Genomic DNA, 18,465 nt, shown 5'->3' with positions numbered 1-18,465 from the left:
AGGGTGATTCCACAGCATGTTTCTCAGCCAACCACCCTCCCTGGGGAGGGCTAGCTTTGGCCAGGAATCCCTGGAGAGCCCTCTGGCCCAAGGGACGGCTAGAGCTGAGCCTCCTTGACCAGGCTGGTGAAGCCTCATGTTGTAGCACCGCTCAGTCTAGACCTAGGAATCCAGCTCTGCCTACAGCCTCTGGCCTGGTATGTGTGTGTGTGACGGGCAGGGGGATGGCAGGCGGGGTGGGGGTGGTTTGTCTGGTGGACGGAGGGCTCACCCTGGCAACCAGCATTCCCTAGGAACTGGGGAAAAGCCTCATTAAACAGGAGTATGCAGCCAAACCACAGGAGAGGTGCCAGGTGGGCAGAACTAGGGCTGAGAGCCTGCCGGCAGCTGGAAGCCCTGAGGTGCCAGACTCCAGAGCAGGGCACTGATGGCCCGGCCAGTCCTTCCCACGTTCATGCAGGCTGCTTCTCCACCTCACTCCATAGACCCCCTCTGTGCCTGGTGGTGATAGCCAGGGGGAACTGTCTGGTGCAGGGCCCCACGGCCCCCTCAGCCACTGGAACGTCCCGCTCCATGGCCCCAGCACAAGGCTGTCCCAGGGCTAGGCTGCCGAGACAACAGGGAGGAGTTGCCTGGGGCCTGGCCTGTGTACGGGGAGCCCCTCCTCTCCTCCTCCAATGGTGACTGTGCCCAACCTCCAAGGGATGGAGGCAGGCCTGGATTGATTGTCCCCACCGGTCCCTGAGCATCTCGATGGCACAACTTCATCTCCCTTACCTCTGAGGGCAGAGTGCCAAGCACAGAGCTGGGCACTCAGTAAGTGCTCACAGCATGGTAGGATGTGTAAACGAACGGAAGACTCAATAGCAGTCCATACTCCTTGCACAGGACACTCCAGGACCCCCGTTCTTGGCGTTTGTGTACAGTCCCTTTCCCCTGTACCCCTCCGGAGTGCAGGACTCTGAGGCCCTTGGACTGACTGCGAGGCCATGTCTGCCACAGCCTTAGCAGAGGCGGTCCTTCCTGCACTGGCACTGCTCTTACTGCTCTTCCCCATGCCAGTTCAAAACCTATGGTCCCAAAGGTGGTCCTCGTCCTTCTGGGATATTTTCATGAGCCCATGGCTGGAAATTCCTCATTCTGGTGCCCCAGCATGCCCTCCTTTTGTTGAGCAGGCTGGAGCCAGGAAGGGGCCCTAGGGCAGGGCTGGGCAGGAGGAGGAAATGAGGGACTCCTGAGGTAGGTCTCCTCTGCTCTGAAGTCGAGCTGGGGCCTGGCTGGGCTGCTCCCGCCTCCCTCTCCCCACCCCCCAACCCCACTTCCTGCAGGCTCAGGTGAAAAATAAACACAGTCGGCATTTTCCCTGCAGACCGCAGAGGTCTGCTCACAGCCTGTGTGCACCCTGAAAGCCCTTGCCACCGCCAGCAGAGAAACTCCCTCGCCTCTGACGGTTGACTCTAAAAACCCCCAAATGCTTGAGCCCCACAACACTTTCCCAGCGAAGAAAGTTGCCGCTTCCTCTGGCCTCAAGCCTGGGGGATGGGGAGCGTGGGAGGCCTGACATGGCCCTCCCAAGGCGGCCTCCCCTTGGCAGGGGACTGTGCCAGAAGCACCCCCTCCACTAACACACACTCACACATACACACACTGCACCAGAAATCGCAGTTGATCACTATCAGCAGAAACATTCAATCAGGATTTATTTACTAAGCTTCTACTATGTATCAGGCAAAAGAATGTTTCAGACCAAGGGAACAGCTTCTATTAATGACAGCTGATTTTTTGCCATATGCTAGACATAGTTCTGAGTGCCTTACAGAGTTTAACTCATACACTCCTAAAATAAACCTATGACATAGGTATAATTATTATCCTCATTTGATAGATGAAGAAACTGAGGCACAGAGATGTTACAGAGCTTGCTCAAGGTCACACAGCTCATAGTGGCAGAGTTGACATTCCACCCATTGTACTGCAAAAGCCCTATGGTCACTGTGGACAGAAAAGGGGGGAGCAGGGGCCAGGGGGTCCCGGTCCTAAATTCAGTCTCTCCCTTCTTCAACCTAGTTGGTCAGACCCTTGGACTGCGAGGCCATGTGCTTTCCTGACCCTATAAATGCTTCAGCAGGCTCTGGGACCCTGGGGTTGGGGTTCTAGCCATACCCCATGCCTGCCCGCCAGGGCTGCTGACACTGGCAGCTTGCCTAATGGTGATAGTTGGACATGGCCTGCATGTCCCCAGCCCACATCTCCCCTGCTCACCATGGCACAACTACACACTAGTCATGCCCAAACAACACAGGCCTGCTTCCTTCTTACCCAGGTATCCAGCTCTTCTTTGCCTCACCGCCTTTACCCGCCCCTTCCGCCTTCCCCTCCCAACTTCCCATACTTCCTCCTGCTCTTTGCCAGGCTGGTTCCTTCTCATCCTGACCTCAGTCTAAGGACCACTTCCTGGGAAAGGACGTGACCTGGATGGGGTTCCACAGGCCCAGCAGGCAGAGATGTCCACTTGGTGCAGAGGTTGGCTTGGGGGTCCTGGAGGGCAGAATCAGCTTGTTAGTCATCTCTGCCTCTCCAGGTTCTGTATTTGGCATGTTCACTAAGACTTGTTGAATGAAGGCCTCTAGAATCCCTGGTGCCCCAGAACCTCTGCATGCCCACCCGCTCATCTGCGGTGAAGCTGCCTTCAGTCTCTCAGCTCCTGCCTGGGGGGGTGGGGGTTGTTTCTGATGGCTGCTCTAGAGCTGGGGAAAGGCCCTTGGGGATGAGTCCACAGAAGGAGTGGCAGATCCACACCTGGAGCCACACAGAAAGGTGGGCTCTCCATAGTTATTATTCTCTCCACCAAGTGCACAGAGGTGAAACTAAGTATTGTAAATGTCACATGTGACAACCCATTTGAGGCAGGCATTATCATTCCAATTTTACACATGAGGGAAATGAAGCTCAGTGGTGCTGAGGTTTCCCATACACTGTCCTCCATCAGCTCAGTGCTGCGGACCCCTTTAAGGGCTCTCAGGGTCTTCAGTGCTGCAAGACAGCTACTCTCTCATCCCTCCCCTCCTCTCCCTCGGTGCCCCAGACACTGAGGGCTCCTGGCCCCAAGGGCCATGCTGTTCCCTCCGCCTGAACAACTCTCCCCCCATTTGCTGGGCCCTCCAAGTTGAGTCTCCAGCAGTATGGGTGGGGCCCAATGTGAGCCGGTGTTTATGTGGCAGCGCTGGGGCTGGCTGGGGCTGGCTGGGGCTGGGCACAGGGTCACAGCAGTACACAGGAAGCTGGGAGGAGCTGGGACCACTGCAAGGAGTCAGGGATATCCTGCCTGGCACCTGAGACCCCATGTTACCTCCTACTCCATCTCTTCCTTCCTGCAATACCTTGGTAGTCAGAACTGACCAAAGCCAGGGCCACCACTAATTCATGTGGTGCCTTTGTGCTAAGTAGAAAAAGTACCCCTTCCTCTGAAGACATACCTGAACTCACACCAGGGCACGCAGCTTGAGAAGCATGGTGCCAGCTGGGTTTCAGCTCCTTGGCCCAGCTCCCCTGCACAACCCTACACAGTGGCCCAGCTCAGAAGGCCCTCTCCAGTTCTCACTTCTCCTCCTTGCATTGCCAGGAGCCAGGCTTATCAGCTCGCAGCCAGGCTCTATCCAAGGCCTGCCCCTGAGCATCTACTCTGGCCCTGATCAGTTCCTCCAGACTCTTCTCCCAGTTCCAGGGCCCACATTTCCCCCGGCCTCTGTCTGGAGCTGGCGATCCACTGTCTAGCACCAACAGTGCTTAAGTACCAAGGAATCTGGCCAGTTGCTGAGTGGGAAGCTCCCTCAAGGCATGGAACCACGGGAATGAACTTCCCAGAAGGAGGCAGTTCCCCTTTCCAAAGGGGATTCACCTGCATATCAGCCAGGCCTTGATTTGTGGGCTGCTGCAGGTACACCCTAGCTGGGCTCATGCCCTTTTATCCCCAGCCCCTCTCTCTGGGCCCTGCTGCCCAGGACATGGTGCTCTCCCCAGGTTGATCCTCAAGCTCCCCGCCCACAGCGTGCCGGATGCCTTGTGCCAGACGCCCACCACAGGGCATGGAGCCGTGGCTGTTGGCCAGCTGAGATGGAGGGCTGGGGGATGGCTGGGCCACACCCTTGTGGACCAGGAGACTCCAGCCCTGTCTGCCAGCATAGGACTGTTGCCATGGATGCACAGAGCCCTGCCAGGTGAGTGTGGTCAGTCTATCAGCTGCCTGGCCTCGACATCAGATAACAGGTCCCTGCCACAGCAGAGGTGAGGATCTGAGTCCCTGCATGCAGCCCTGGCAAACCACAGGCGTGCTCTAGACCCAGCCCAGCTAGCGGAACCTCACTGAGCTGAGTGGCCTGGCCCACAGCCTCCAGTGGTTTCTATGCATTCGTTTACTTTTGTTTTCCTTCCTCCTCTTTGAGGTAAACGCCCCTCAGGACAGGATGTTTTTAGAGGAAAATGTAAGCTTCCGGGAGTTGCTGCAACCAAGCTGCTCGCTGATGCCACCGACAGTGTGTGGGGACTCTGCAGCAGCCCTGGGCTGGGCATCCCTCCCGCCCAGCAGTCGGTACCCAGTCCCTCAGCGCCCAGCCATCCAGGAGCCCACGTAGGCTGAGGCAGGCCGGGTACAACCGCCGCTCAGGCTGTGGATGGCAGTGTGGAAGGACACATTTGAGGAGTGCAGAGGTTTTGTTCCCCTGGGAGCAAAACCAAAAGGCTTTGTAAAAAAGCGTGAAGAAAGCGGCAGAGGAGCAGATTTAGAGATGGCAGCCCCCGTTATTGACAGCCTACTGCCGACACACCGCACACCTAGCAGAGTCCCGTCCCCCCACCAGAATCCCATCAGTCTTCCCAGCCGCATTGAGGCGTGTGTACAGATGAGGAAAGGGGAGCTTGGAGAGCTCAGATGACTCGCCCACGATCTCAGAGCAAGTAGAGACGGATCTGGACTTGAATCCAGCCCTTTGGGGTTCCTGGCCAGAGGTCTTTACCACTCAGTGACACCTCACAGGCCAGCTGGTAGCCTGCCAGCATGGAGACTACATGTGGTCCCAGGAGCCACGGTTGCCGGATTCCCCCTCCCTCCGCATTAAGACCTCCCCCTACCCAGGACCTGGGATCACTGATTTTGCCAGCAACACCCTGCAATAATCTTTCTTGGAAAAAATTGTCTAACAGCATAGCTCTGACCTCCACCAGCCCTATGTGAAAGGTGTCTTCACCCTGCCCTCATAGGGGGTGGTTTTGGTTCTCAGTTGTAAATGACTAAAGGAGCCATGAGAAGTCATTCTTCCCACAAGATCTGGCCTCTGTTCTCCTCCTCCACATGCAAGGCGGGGTGGGACAGCCACTGGCAGCTGGGGTGGCTCTCACCAGGGCTTGACAGAGTAAGTGTGCTGCCTAGGGGTGGAAGCTGGGAGAGCCCCGGCAGGGCCCGGAGAGAGGGAGGCTGAGGAGGCTAAGGTTCAGCAGTGGCTCGAGGGTGTGAGGGAGAGGAGGCTTGGAGGTCTCATCTGAGCCCTCGCTCTGCATTCCTGTCCTGACTGATTCCAGCCAGCTTCCGAGGAGCAAAGACCAGATGGGGGTCTCTGAGTTACCTGGTCTGTTCAGCTGCCTGTACCAGCCCCAGGAGGACAGTTCTGCCCTGGGGCCATGGTCAGGAAGCTTACTTGGTCTAATCCTTGCAGCTATTGCCAGTTAAGGCCCTTGTGGCTCTGCCTGGGCTCAGTCCAAGGGAAACAAGGCAAAGAGTGGAAAGGGGTTGCTGGAGGCTTCGAGCCCCAGAATGCTCCCACCCAAGCCCCTCATGCCCAGTGTAAGCAGAGGGAGGAGGGCAGGGCTGCTCCAACTGCCACAGGGGCCCTCTTGAGGTGGAGCCCCCTAATGAGGTTGAGTTAGGGGACTCCAAAAACCACACCAAACAGCTCTTACAGATACACACCTGGGTCTAACAGTATAAAAGTACAGGGGAGAGGGCAAAATACCAAATTCCTGGGGGGTAAGAAGTGGGGATGAATGGGACAGGGGAGCCAAGGGGACCCAGGTGCTGCTATAAAACCTAATTTTTCAAAAATGAATGGCTAGATATATTGCCTGCAAGGCCAGATAGCATGGGGTAAGGGCAGGAACACAAAGGCAGATGCCTGAGTTCACATCTCTCCTCCAGCACTTACAAGGTACAAGTCTTTGCATGCTTTGTGTTCAATGTCCGTATCTCATGGGGACTGAATGAAGTAATATTTGTGTCTGCTAATATTTTTTAAATTAATGAAGAAAAAAACAAAAGATGAAGGCAAGCATGTCCCTAGACCAAGCCTTTTCAGGGAAGCCAGCCTTTGTGCTAGTCCGAGGCTACTGGCCCTCGATTTCCTTTGGGCTACTGTCTGATTGTTGTCAGGCCAAATTCCTGAGCTCCTGACTGGCCTTCAATGACCAGAGCTGAGGGGTGGGGTTGGGAAGTGCAGATGAGGGTAGAAGAAGAAACTCTCAAAATGCCCCAGCTAGGCCAACAGGCGGCTCTGGTTCCCAAACAACTTTCCTGTGGGGGATGGAGGGAGGACACCTATATCCAGGGACGCTCTCAGATTCCTCAGTCCAGCCATTCCCATCGCCTCAGGGCCTAGGACACCCTCTAGCCCATCCCTGGACCACAAAGAGGAGGGCACCTGGCCCAAAGAAGTCAAAGAGTGGGCGCCAAGCTAAGCCAGGACCAGGACCAGAGTTAGAAAGGACTCCATCTATACATAGTTCTTACCTGTCCTTGCATCATGCGTCACAACTGAGGTAATCTTAAATGTCATTTATAAACACCTTTCCAAGTAGTATTTATTCTGGAAGCCCTGAGCTCCTGCTTTCAACCAAGAAACACAGCCCTTTTGGCCCTAAGAGCCCTGCTCTTGCCAGGCATCTGGTCCAGCCCTGACCCAGGCCCAGAGCTCTGAGGTCATGACCAGGAGTGCAGTAAGGGCCAAGTCTTTCTTTGAGGCCAGAGAAAGCCAGCTCATGAACCAAACAGGAATGGAAGTAATGCTCAGCTTTGCAGCCTGCAATGCCTTCAGCTCCACACATTTGAGAGCAAAGGGGCAGAGCATGGGATTTGGGGTAAAACAGACCTGTGTCCAAGTCCTGACTCTGCCAGATACTAGCACGTTCTTAACCTCTCTGAGTCTCAGTTTCCCCACCTGTAAAACGAGAGCAATAATAGTATCTACTTTCCCGGCTTCTTGTAGGGCCCTTGATACTGGGATTAAAAGTCCCTAGCACGGGTCTGGCACTTGGGAAGTTCTCAACACATGCACTGTTGTTGTGGCTGTGTTTATTCTTTCAACAACTGTTTACGAGCACCTACTTCGTGTCACACCCTGTGCTGACCATTGAGATTCCAGCAGTGATAAGGACAGATGTGGTCCTGGCCCTGTAGATCCCTTCCAGCCCTTGTGATCCAAACTACCATCTCTTAAACCCCCACCTCAGCATGGCCATCAGCCCTGTGGCCTTAGCAATCCCAGCTTCATCTCTGGACTGTGGCCCCCCCAGCCCCACCCACGAGGTTGCCCACCACAGCTGGGAGGCTCCCTGGCTGCATACTGCTTCAAAGCCTGCCAGCAAGCTCTGGGGGGGCTGCTGCAGCCCAGCTTACACTCAGGGCCACCCTGCCTGGATCCGGGCTGTACCCAGCAGAGACCTCACTGCTGCTGCTGCAAAGCTCTCCACATGCTGCTGCTCAGCATCCCTGAGGGCCCACCCACCCTCTGCCTGCCTGGCCACCGGGCCAGCCACAGAGCCATCTGATTTGAATGAAACTTCAAACTTAATGACTTTCATGCTGGTTATTTAAAATGCAATGTAATTTTCTTAAACACCCTATTATTTCCTTTGATAGCTACAAAGCTTCCCCCAATCCCATAAGCATGTTTATTTTTAGGGAAAAGAGTGGTTTGCAGTTGGTCATAGAGACCATAGGGAGAGGGAGCCCACAGAAAGTAGGGCAGAGTCAACCCAAGCAGCCTGGAGACCCACAGCTGCCCTGCCTTCCTGCTGGGGCAGATTCTCCACCAACACCACAGGATCCCAGGCAGGACCCTGCCCTTTTCACACCAGCACATCAGCCAGTGGCCCTCCTCCTCACCATGTCACGGTGGCCAAGTCCCGCATCCTGTGCTCATCCTCTGCAAGGCCCCAGGGTCCTCATCTGTAAGATGGTTCCACTGGCTTCCCAACAAGCTTCCCACAGACAGGCGAGGCATGTATGGGGCTGGGGAAGGGGTCCTGGGGCTACTGACACACCCTCAGCCGCCTCTTCCTGGCTCCTCCAGACATTCTGCCCTGGGTAAGGCCTTGGGGCCTGAAGCCTAGACCAGCTAGATGAGATCTGTACCCAGATAAAGTGGCCCTAGGCAGTGGCTGCCCACACTGGGAGGGTGAGTGGGTGTGGCCCTGCCAGTAGGGGCTCCCTGGCAAGGGAGGTGGCCTGGTGGTGGGTGTGCGTGCAGAGGTCAGCTGAACCCCGCCAATGCGGAGCGTTCTCTGGGAGTGGTTATTTTTAGATCTCAGGCTTTCATGTGGCCAAATGATGTGGAGTTTACAAAGCATTGGTAATGCATTTCAGAAGGCGGCCCAGCAGACTGGGAAGCTGGGCCTACTGCCACCAGAGCCAGGTCAGAGTTAGTCAGAATACCCTCAGCTGGACTCTTGTCACCTGTCCCTCCCTCCCCACAATTCCTTCTTGCCTGGTGGGGAGGCTGGGCAATGCCCAACACAGCCCCAACTGAGGCCCACCCGAGGCCCACCCAAACCTCTTCCGCAGACACTTATCTGAACCAAAGAAATACTCATGGCCAGGAATCCCCACTCTCATTTACAGAAGAAAACTGAGTCCTAGAGAGGTTAACATTTGCTTGAGGTCACACAGCCAGGGCAAGAGGTGCCCTTGGTCCCTGGCTTCCTTCCATTACAGCCCCCTCCTATCATGGGCAAACTGGGCTTTTTGGGAGAGGCTGACTGGCCACCCCTGGCCCAGTAAACAGGGGCCAAGATCCTGGATTCGTGACCCTGTAGAGAGACTGAGGGTCAAAAGAAATAAATGATAACACTAAACTTCCCCCTCCGAGGCACTCTTGCCTTGCATGTGCCAGCTGGCTCCAGTCTCCCCTGCCCAGAGCCCACCTCCACCTTGGCCCTGCTCGCACTTCTCCAATCACCACTGCGCCTCCTAGCATCTACCTGCCCCAGCTGCTGGCTCTGCCTGCCTCACCCTCTATGTCCAACTCAAACCATCTGCTGGTGGGCACCATCCTGCCCTTCACTGCCTGTGTCCACTAGCCACTCCCAGGCTCTGGAATCAGCAGCGCCTGAGAATGAGGGTCACAGCCTCACAGACTGTGGGCCTCAAGCAGCCCTTCTGATGACGAAGAACATATTAATTTCTGCCTCTCCTCCTCTGCTTAAACTATCCTCCAACCTAGAGCGTCCTCCCACTATCACCTTCACAGGTTCTGGGCCAGCTGGAATTCTCCCCTGGTTGCCCACACTGGTCTCTCTCACTCCCCAGTACCCCTCATCCAGTGTGGCCGACTGTGAGCCTCATGAACAGTCTCTTTGCTTTGCCAGAACTGAGTTCTACGGGGGCAGAGGCAGCCATCCCCTCTGTGTTCAGCCAAAGCCAAGCACATGTGGGGCTCAGTAAATACCAGTGAGGGGTCTGGACAAGGATTCTAAATAGAGCTGGCACTAAGTCGTCAACCAGCTGAGGGCCGGGTGGGCCAGACAGCTATCCTCTTTGCCCTGCCCCGGGGAAGCTGGCTACTGAGCTGAGGAAGGCAGAGCTTCGGGGTCGTCGGTCCACCTCAGCTTCGGGAGTACTGCACCTGCCTGGCACAAGGGCCAGGTCCTTTACCAGGGCCATTCCCACCATGTTGACCATCCCTCCCACAGTGGCTTCCACTCATGAAGCTCCATTCCACAGCAACCCAAGGAGGTAGGAACCCTCACCACCTTGGTTTTTAGATGAGAAAACTAAGGTCCACAGGGGTCAACTTACCCAGGACCACTCAGCCAAGGAGCAGCAGATAGATAGGATATTTGAGGGTGGATCTTCCTACTCAATGCCTTCCCCTTCCACTCTGGCCTTTCTGTCCCCACCTACAGAAGGAGCCTTGTTACCCAAGGATCTGTGCACTGTACTGTTGGGGGGGGGGGTGCTGTGACCTGATAAAACACCTGTTTCCTCCAGTGGAGCCTTGTTTGTACACAGTGGCAGGAAGCAGCCCATCACAAGGTGTGAGGGAGTGTGACTGTAAGGCTTCAGGACCACAGCTGCCCGGGGAGGCTCAGAGGGAGGCTGTGGCTCCTCCTGCCCCACTCCATGTGGCTCTGTGCCCACCCTAATCCGTTCTGACCTCAGGAGTTATGCACATTGAAACCAGCGCCCCTGGAGCCCATTCTTACAGCCCAGCTAGACCTCCCTCCTACAGGGCCACAGGGTGGGTGTGGTCTCAGGAGATCCAGGAGGGTGCAGGCTGGGGCTGCTGATCGCCTTGGAGAGGGGATGGCCAAGTCCTCCCAGCTTCAACCCCACTCACACCTGAGTCTCGGGGTAGCCGGGGAGGTGGGCAGAGCTAGTATGGAGATTCCCGTTCACTGGTGGTGGAAGCTGGTTTGGTGAAACCCTGATAGGGTGGGGAAAGAACACCTGGCGATGACCCCAGGGCTCTCTGTCAGGCCCTCTACCCCGCTGAGCTGGAGGAGTGGACAAGTGGCCCTAAAACTGTAGCCCCTGAGGGCAGGCGGGAGCAGGGGTCTGCAGGATGGGCCTCCTTCATCGCACTTTCCTGGCCGTGAAAGGCATCAGACAGGCCCCCTGAAACAAAGTCCCACCTTGGGAGCAGCTGAAGGGGCTGCAGATTTTCCAAATACCACAGCCAATACCACAGCCAATACCACATGGCCTTCCAAGTCAGGAAGGAATGCAAGTCAAAATTACTTTTAAGTCTCACTGCCCATCACGAACCTATTAAATGAACAACAAAAAGGGGAAACTTCAAGATGGCTGTGCTCAGACACTGCAAGGAACCTGCAGCAAACTGGGGACACAGGAAAGCAAAGCGCCTCAATTCCTCCTATCTCTCAAACCCATAATTCTCCATGAACATTATGCTCCAGGAAAATAATCAAAATGGAAACTATAGGGTGATTTGTACAGAGCATCATTCCCACTGGTAGAGAAGGCAACCTGTGAGCAAACTAGAAGCCACATGATGGAGAAATGAACAATAAAGATGAGGGAAACAAATAAAGCAGCTGAACACGGGCACTGCCTGGGGGCCTGCAAACATGCACCCCGATGCGGGGGCGGAGGAGCCGTGTGAAAAAAGCCCTGTGAGTGGTTCAGAGGCTAATGGCCATGAAGTTCTTTTCCCTTTTTTTTCTCTTACAAAATAGCTTAAGCACTTAACATCTTGTGTAAAGGGCTTCTGTATGGCTGAGGAAGGGAGGCCCCTTTCAGACAAATCTTGGGAGTGGTGGGAAAGGATTCTCAGGACGGGATGAGTGGCTATGGCTCCCAGCCTGGCCCCAGGAATAACACTTTTCCTCCCAAGAATCCCTGGGTGAGGTAGGGCATTGAGGACAGGGCCTGTACACCTGAATCCTAGCCCCAAACCCCATGGCCCAAAGTGGAGACAGCTCTATAGACAGGAGTCCACATGAAGCCTTCCTCCCACTGAGCCATTGCTGGTCCCAGGGGAGCCAGGACAGCAAGGGAAAGGGATCAGTCATGGCCAAACCTCCACCCCCAAGCCCAGGCCAAGCTGGCACCTAGCTGAGCACGTCCCTAGCACTGCTGCCTCCAGTCCTCACTCCAGCTCTGGGAGGAGGGCTTGTCAGTCCCATTGTGCAGATGAGGAAACTAAGGCTCAGAAGTCCAGAGCCTTCTGACAGAGGAACTGCCTTTGGCCTAAGCATGGCAAGTACATCATAGGGCAGTGCCAACCACCTTGGTCTGAAGAGCTGCCAGGGTGGGCAAGGCAACCAAGGCCCAGAGGGGACGGTGGAGGGTCCCACTTGAGTGGTCAGAAGCAGTCTCTCTGAGGAGGTGACATCTGGATAAGGCCAAAGTGAGGAATGAGAAGGCGGCAGCTATGTGAAGAGCTAGAGAGAACGGGAAGCCGTGGGACCCAGTGCAAAGGTGGAGAGATGGGAGAGAACCTGATGGCTGCAATAGCTGCTTTTTAGGGAGAGAGGAAGAGTCTGGTGCAGGCAAGGAGGGGAGGTTAGCAGGCGCTGGCCACCTGGGCACCCAGGCTGTGGTGAGTGGCTTGGATTTTACTCCAAGAGCAATGGAAGCCTCTACAGGGTTTAGTTTGGAGAGAGACAGGATCTGACTTATGTTTGGCTGTGCTGTGGAGCCTGGATTGGAGGTTAGGGTAGGGGTTACGGTGGGGACCCAAGTGGGGCAGAGGGACCAGGAGAAGGCTGTTCCTGCCCTCTAGGGGAGGGATGGTGGTGGCTTGGGCTGGAGGACGGCGACTAAAGAAGTGGAAGATTTGGGATGTTTGGAGGGGAGCTCAGGTGCCTGCCAGTCCCCTCTTTATCTGTCACACAGCTCTAACTCCTTCAGGAAGCTGCTCAGCGGACCCTCTGCCACAGCCCAAGTCGGGGACAGTTCTGCCCAGGACACGCTCAGCAGGGCCTTTTGTGACAAGACTCCTCTGGCCAGGGATCCAGGTCTATTCATCTGTCTCCTCTGCTCAGCTACACACTCCCAGAGGCAGAGGCTGGTTTTGGTCCGTCCAGTGCCCAGGCTGGTGCCAGACTCCCTCCTAACAGGCTTCACTCCAACCACAGGGCTGGTGACCAACCATCACTCACCCTAGCCAGCAAGGCCCTGCTGCTTGCTCTCGGAGGGGTGTGGAGGGCTGGGTGGGTGCATCTCTGCAGAGCTCCCCTGGACAGGCTGGCCATGCGTCAGCAGCACTTCCTTCCTTTGCTCAAGTCTTGCTCGTACCCTCACCTCCTGCTCCCCCAGGGCTCACTTGCACGGCCCTCACTTGGACCTCAGAATTTGGAATCAGGGACTGTGAGCCCGATGGCCAGGAACACAGAGATGAGTCCAATGCTTCAAGTGGCTCCTCCATACCAGAGCCCTTGGGACATGCCCAGACACCAGGACAGCAGTGGAGGTCAGGCATAGGGAAACAGCCCCCAGTAACTGCAAGAGCCAAAAGGCTCAGCTCAGCTCTTTTTAAAAAAATTGACATGTAATTCACATAACAAAATTCACCATTTTAAAATATACAATTCAGCAGCTTTTAGTATATTCACAAGGTTGTACAACTATCACCACTAATTCCAGAACATATTCATGACCCCAAAAAGAAACCCCACACCCATTAGCAGTTACTTCCCTTTCTCCTCTTCTCTCAGCCTCTGGCAGCCACAAATCTACTTTCTGTCTCTATGAATTGGCCTATTCTGGGCATCATCTAAATGGCAAAAGGCTCAGCAGCCTTCCAGGCCACAGGCTCCAAGCAGAGCCCATAGAAGGGGCCAGAAGCGCGACATCGCCTCATAACCTTTTTGAGATGAGGATGTGCACCAGACTGTCAGTTCAAGATTCTGAGTTTCTCTAAGGAGATGCCGTACTCACCCCAGAATCCCTCAAAGCCTAGCCCAGGAACAGCCCACAGCTCGTCCCGTTTCAATCTTAGAGCACAGCAAGCACAAAACAAGCAGTGGCTACTGGTCTAGGCCAGTAACTATGCAAGCCTACATGAGATGCCAGAGAAACGTTAGCCATGAAATAAACTTTAACCTAATTTCCCCTTTCTAAAACAGAGTTTGCAAGAAGCCAGGTACCAAAAAGCAGCAACCTTTTGGGCAAAATCTCCCTCTGCCTCCTGGCAGTTGGCTGTGAGGTGGTCATTCGCCCTGTTGCTCCTGGCCAAGGTTCGAATCTGCCTGCTTTGAGGCCTCCAACGTGGTAGCCACATGGGCATTCAACCCACAAGTGGATAAAGGGGTTCCTGGCATGGGTTCTCCCCACCGTCTGGGGAGGTCAAGTGATTTGAGCAGTTAGATTCTCTCAGAGAGGGCAAAAAGCAAAGGCAGGGTTGGGGGTAGCTAGTTCTAAGGCCCAAGGACAGTGGCTGGACAGCGTGTCATCTGTTCCCTGAAGATGGGCTGGGGGAAAGCACAGTTTCGGAAAAAACCTCCAAAGGTGGTTTTTCGTCAGGGCCCCTGCAAGGAGTTCCTGACCCCCATGAGAGTTTTCTTCATTCCAGATACTTGAACCCTAAATCACATGATAAATGTGCTTGAAAAACATGGGGTCAATTAATTTTGCTTTTTGAAACTCAACCATATTTTAAATGTTCACACAACTCTTCGAGTAACACAAGCAACTAAGCCTCTTACTTGCTACTCATTTGTAGCTATCAGATTTGCTTAAGAGGGTTCCCTACATTCATGTACACCTTCCTCACCCAGCATCTCCCCAACTTAGGCCCCCGCCTCCGTCCTTCTCCCCAGGCCCATGGAGCAGCTGATGCCAGGGCACAGAAAGTCAGCTCCAAAACCTGATGTCCCCCTGTGTTCCCAGAAGACAGGCAGTGGGAGGCTACAGCTGGGTGGGGAGGAGGACAAAGGGATTTGTCCCTATAAGAAAGGGTGTAACACACAAATGCATCTGCTGTAGCTTCAGAAAGATTCCAAAGTTGAACAAAATAAATGATTCAGGCCAGGGACATGGTGGTGTGCCTACCTCAGCCCTCACTTCTGACTGCTGTAGGCAGCCCTCCATCTGCCTAAACTTTGACCAGTGTAATCTAAAGGACACTGAATGGTCCCATCACCACACCCTTACGGAGAACCAGGCGCTGCCACTCTGGGCACTCTCCTACCACTTGCCCATGCTGTCTTTTCCCTGTGCCTCTGTGGACTCACAAGAGGCTGGAGGGAACCTGCCTTGCTAGGACTGTTTTGAGGCTTAGGCCTTTGGTCTAGTCATGGTTATCACAGTGACCCCAGCCCCCTGTCTAAACAACTCATCTGCTGTTGGTTGGGCAGTGGTGGGTTATGTCCCACCACTTGGCCTCGAATCTAAGGCTTTACATCTTGTAGGGGGCCCTGAAAACATCTTTGTTAAGTATCAGCTCATGCACTGTAGAGATTTCTGGGGAGAGCTGCTATGTCAGGTGGCAAGGTCAGAAGACAAGCCCTTTCCCCCACAGAAGTGGAAAGAAGTACCCCATGATGGAGCCACCCCAGAGCAGAAAGCCAGACTGAACCCTCAACTAACATGTTCCTTTACAGATGGAGGAACAGGAGTCCAAAGGGCAAAGAGCTCATTTTAGTCAGCTGTCTGCCAGGTTTTCCATCCTGGGTTTCTGGAGGGAAGACATGATCCATTTTCTCACGTCCCACCAGCTTCAGCATGAAACAGCCTTCAGAACCAACGCTTCTCACTCCTGATCTGAAACAGCTGGGCAGTCACTCTCCGCCCTCTGGGTGACCCCCACCACTAGCTGTGTGAGCCTCCCACTGCTGGCCCCACCTGCACCAGGCCTACATTTGCTCCCAACACCCGCCCACCAGAGTCCCCAGACCTTTCATGTACTCTTGAAGCTCTAATCTCACCCCTGTTTGGGCCAACTGAACACGGTCTGAAACACTAATTTGAATTTTTTGTAAGCGCAGCTTTACTGCTCTAAGCACTCAGAATAGGCTCTTCACCCTTAGGTCATCTGCACCAAGGGGCAGAAAAGCATGGTTTCTAATGATCACGGAGTCTTTTCAAAGCACACGGTACTTAAACATATTTAATTTGCAAATTCATTAAACAGGCCTCTTACTGACACTACTGATTTGAAACACCTCTGCAAACCCGTCCTGGTGCATCTGAAACTAAGCCAGCTTCATAAAAACCTACTTTCCACACATTGCGTTTGGGCTCTTTCTCTAGCAAGGGCGCATTCATGCTAATAAGGACAGACGGAGTACAGCATGCTCCTCCTGCACCACCAGACCTGAAGCAGACCAGCTTTTCTGCCCATTCCTCCAAACACTGAGGCTTGGGACTTAGTGGGAGAATGCTAACAGCAAAGCTCACAGCTCCAACCGTACTGCGTCCACCACCCTCAGGAGGGGTGGGTGGTCTCAGCTTAAAAGTTCTCCAAGAAAACTCCACCCCAGCATCACCCAGCACCACAACAGGGCGCACACCTGCTTGTGAGCAAGCTGGGAAGACACAAGCCAACAGCTGGTGGAAAGGAGGGTGCCCAGGGCAGCCCTCCTCCCTTCAGGAAAGTTCTCCTTCTGGTTCAGATCCCACTAGAAGTGTTTGAGAAAAGAGAACAGAGTTGTCCTGTACCTATTTTGTTCTAGGCAGAGGTCACTTCTTGTCCATACCTGATCAAGGAGGCAGCAGGCACAAAGCAGGCTGGGCTGCTGGGGCCACTTACCAGCGGTGGCTGCGGCTGGGGATGTTGCCCTGCTCCCGAGGGGGGTGGGTAGTGCATGAGCAGATTGAAGGCGGAGTAGACGGTGTCTTTGTACATGCCGCTGGAGCACTCCGGAGCCTTCAGGCCTGGAAAAACCACAGCTGGTCAGACGCGCCAGCCGGGGTGGCTCGGCCAAAGGCTGTCCGTTCTCTCTCGAGAAAAAATCAGAATTGCCAAGGGGTCCCCTTCAAGTTTGTGACTTGAAGGGCTGGGGCCGCCCGCAGTGCCAAGTTTGGACGAAGGACCTCGAGTTCAGGCCTTCCTTACTCGACCTCCACGCCACGCTCTGGCCAAGGAACCTTGGCCAACGCTTGCTCCTCAATACAGGGGATTAGTCAGTCACCTGGGCAGGAGGGGAGGCGGAGATGGCGGGGGTCTGTTTACTCCTATAAAGGTCAGGGCACCGGAAGTGACTCGAGCCTGGCGGCGCCCGGGAAACCCGCCCCCCACTCCCCCACCCCCTCGGTTTTACCGCCTCCTTGAGCAGCAGTTGAGGGGAGGCAGCCCCTCGGCTCCCTTCCGTCCTCGGGGGCCCCGCTCTCTTAACCCAGGCCAGGCTGTGCATAAACTCACCGTCTTCCAGAGACTCCGTAAGTTTGTCGGGGAAAAGTCTCTGCGAAGTGTGTTCCCGCCCCAGAGCCTGCGGAGAGATCCAGAGGGGCCTTGAGGGGGTTGGGGAAGCTGGGGGCTCGGGCCCCGGGCCCGCGACAGGAGGGGTCTGAGGGATAGGGACCCCCAAGGACCGCGGAAGGGAGGGGAGGGAAGGGCGAGCCGCGCGTCGGGGTTGGAGCGCCGCAGCTGCCGGGCAGCAGCGGGGCGCGGGCCAGCGCTCACCTCGGCCCCGACCTCGGCCTCGCCACGGGCCCCGGCGCCCTCCCCCGGGACCCCCGCGCCGCCGGCCGCGCCCTCGGACTCATTGACGAGGGACGATTTGAGCTCAGCCAGGTCGCGCTCGGGGCCCGTGGCGCTGTCCTGGCTCTTGTTGTCCGGCTCCTCGCCCTCATCCTGGAAGGCCAGGAGCTCGTCCGGCGCGCCGAGGTCGTCGCCGCCGCCCGCGCCGCCCCCGCCCGAGTCCAGCTGCGGCATGGTGCGCTCCGCCCGCGGGGGTGCAGGGCGCGGGGGTGTGGGGCGCGGAGCCGGCCCGGGAGGCGGCGAGCCCGGAGTCCCGACCTCCGAGCCCGGAGCGCGGCAGGCGGAGCGCGGGCTGACTCCGCCTGGGCGGGCTGCGGGCGCGGGGCGCGGGCGCCTGGCTGAGCCGCTCGGGGAGCTGGCGGGTCCGAACATCAAAGGCGCCGCCGGCGGAGTGCCGGGGGCGGGGTGGGGACGCCGGAGGCGGGCCCGGTCGGTGGGCGGAGCCAAAGCGCCCCGCTCCTCCTCTCCCTGGAGAGGCAGGGACGAGCCCAATTGGGCACAGTCTTAAAGGGCTCGCTCCCCCAGACGTAACCCGAGTGAGGCGCCGGACGAGCCTAAAAAACATCACCCTTCTCTTGAAATGCGAGGATTCTAAAGGAGACTCCCGATCCCGCTTCCTCACCTACAACCAGAGTTTTCCGCCCCGCGCCCAGGTTTCTCCTCCGGCTGTGGAGGGTGCTGGTCTATTAGGCCCTTGGAGCTTGGGGGTGGCTTGGAAGGGGGGTCAAGGTGTGAATTGCGTCTGTCCCCGGGGCCCAGTATGTCCTAGGCTTGGAACTGGGGGCTTCCTAGAGCTTGGGGGCTGCTCGAGGCTGTGCTGGAACACCTGGCCGGCAGAGTTAGAACTCCTCAAAACCCCATTCTCTGGCTCATTCTCTAGCCCTCTGCCAATTTGGGACCTCCTTCTAGGTCGCCTGCACACAGTCCGAATGGAAGCATATATCCCTCATACATTTATTGAGTGTCTGTTGCATGCGGGACTCATACATCACACGTCTGTGACGGGCCCCTCAGACATGTGGCGGCTCTGAGGCGC

At 56.0% G+C, this 18,465-nt stretch overlaps 1 protein-coding gene across 1 annotated transcript in view; it reads right to left on the bottom strand.

Annotated features, from left to right (window-relative positions):
- Nucleotides 1-17,826, bottom strand: part of TCF7 (transcription factor 7) — a 32,541-nt gene extending 14,715 nt beyond the window's left edge. The window contains 3 exon segments of the mRNA XM_032476735.1: nucleotides 16,479-16,603; nucleotides 17,091-17,157; nucleotides 17,352-17,826. Of these exon segments, the coding sequence (XP_032332626.1) occupies nucleotides 16,479-16,603; nucleotides 17,091-17,157; nucleotides 17,352-17,801 (642 nt within the window). The 5' untranslated portion in view covers nucleotides 17,802-17,826.
- Between the last annotated feature and the right edge of the window lie 639 nt (nucleotides 17,827-18,465).

The sequence above is a fragment of the Camelus ferus genome, chromosome 3 (assembly GCF_009834535.1).
Source record: "Camelus ferus isolate YT-003-E chromosome 3, BCGSAC_Cfer_1.0, whole genome shotgun sequence".
Lineage (NCBI taxonomy): Eukaryota > Metazoa > Chordata > Mammalia > Artiodactyla > Camelidae > Camelus > Camelus ferus.
This window is presented reverse-complemented; position numbering and strand designations above follow the sequence as displayed.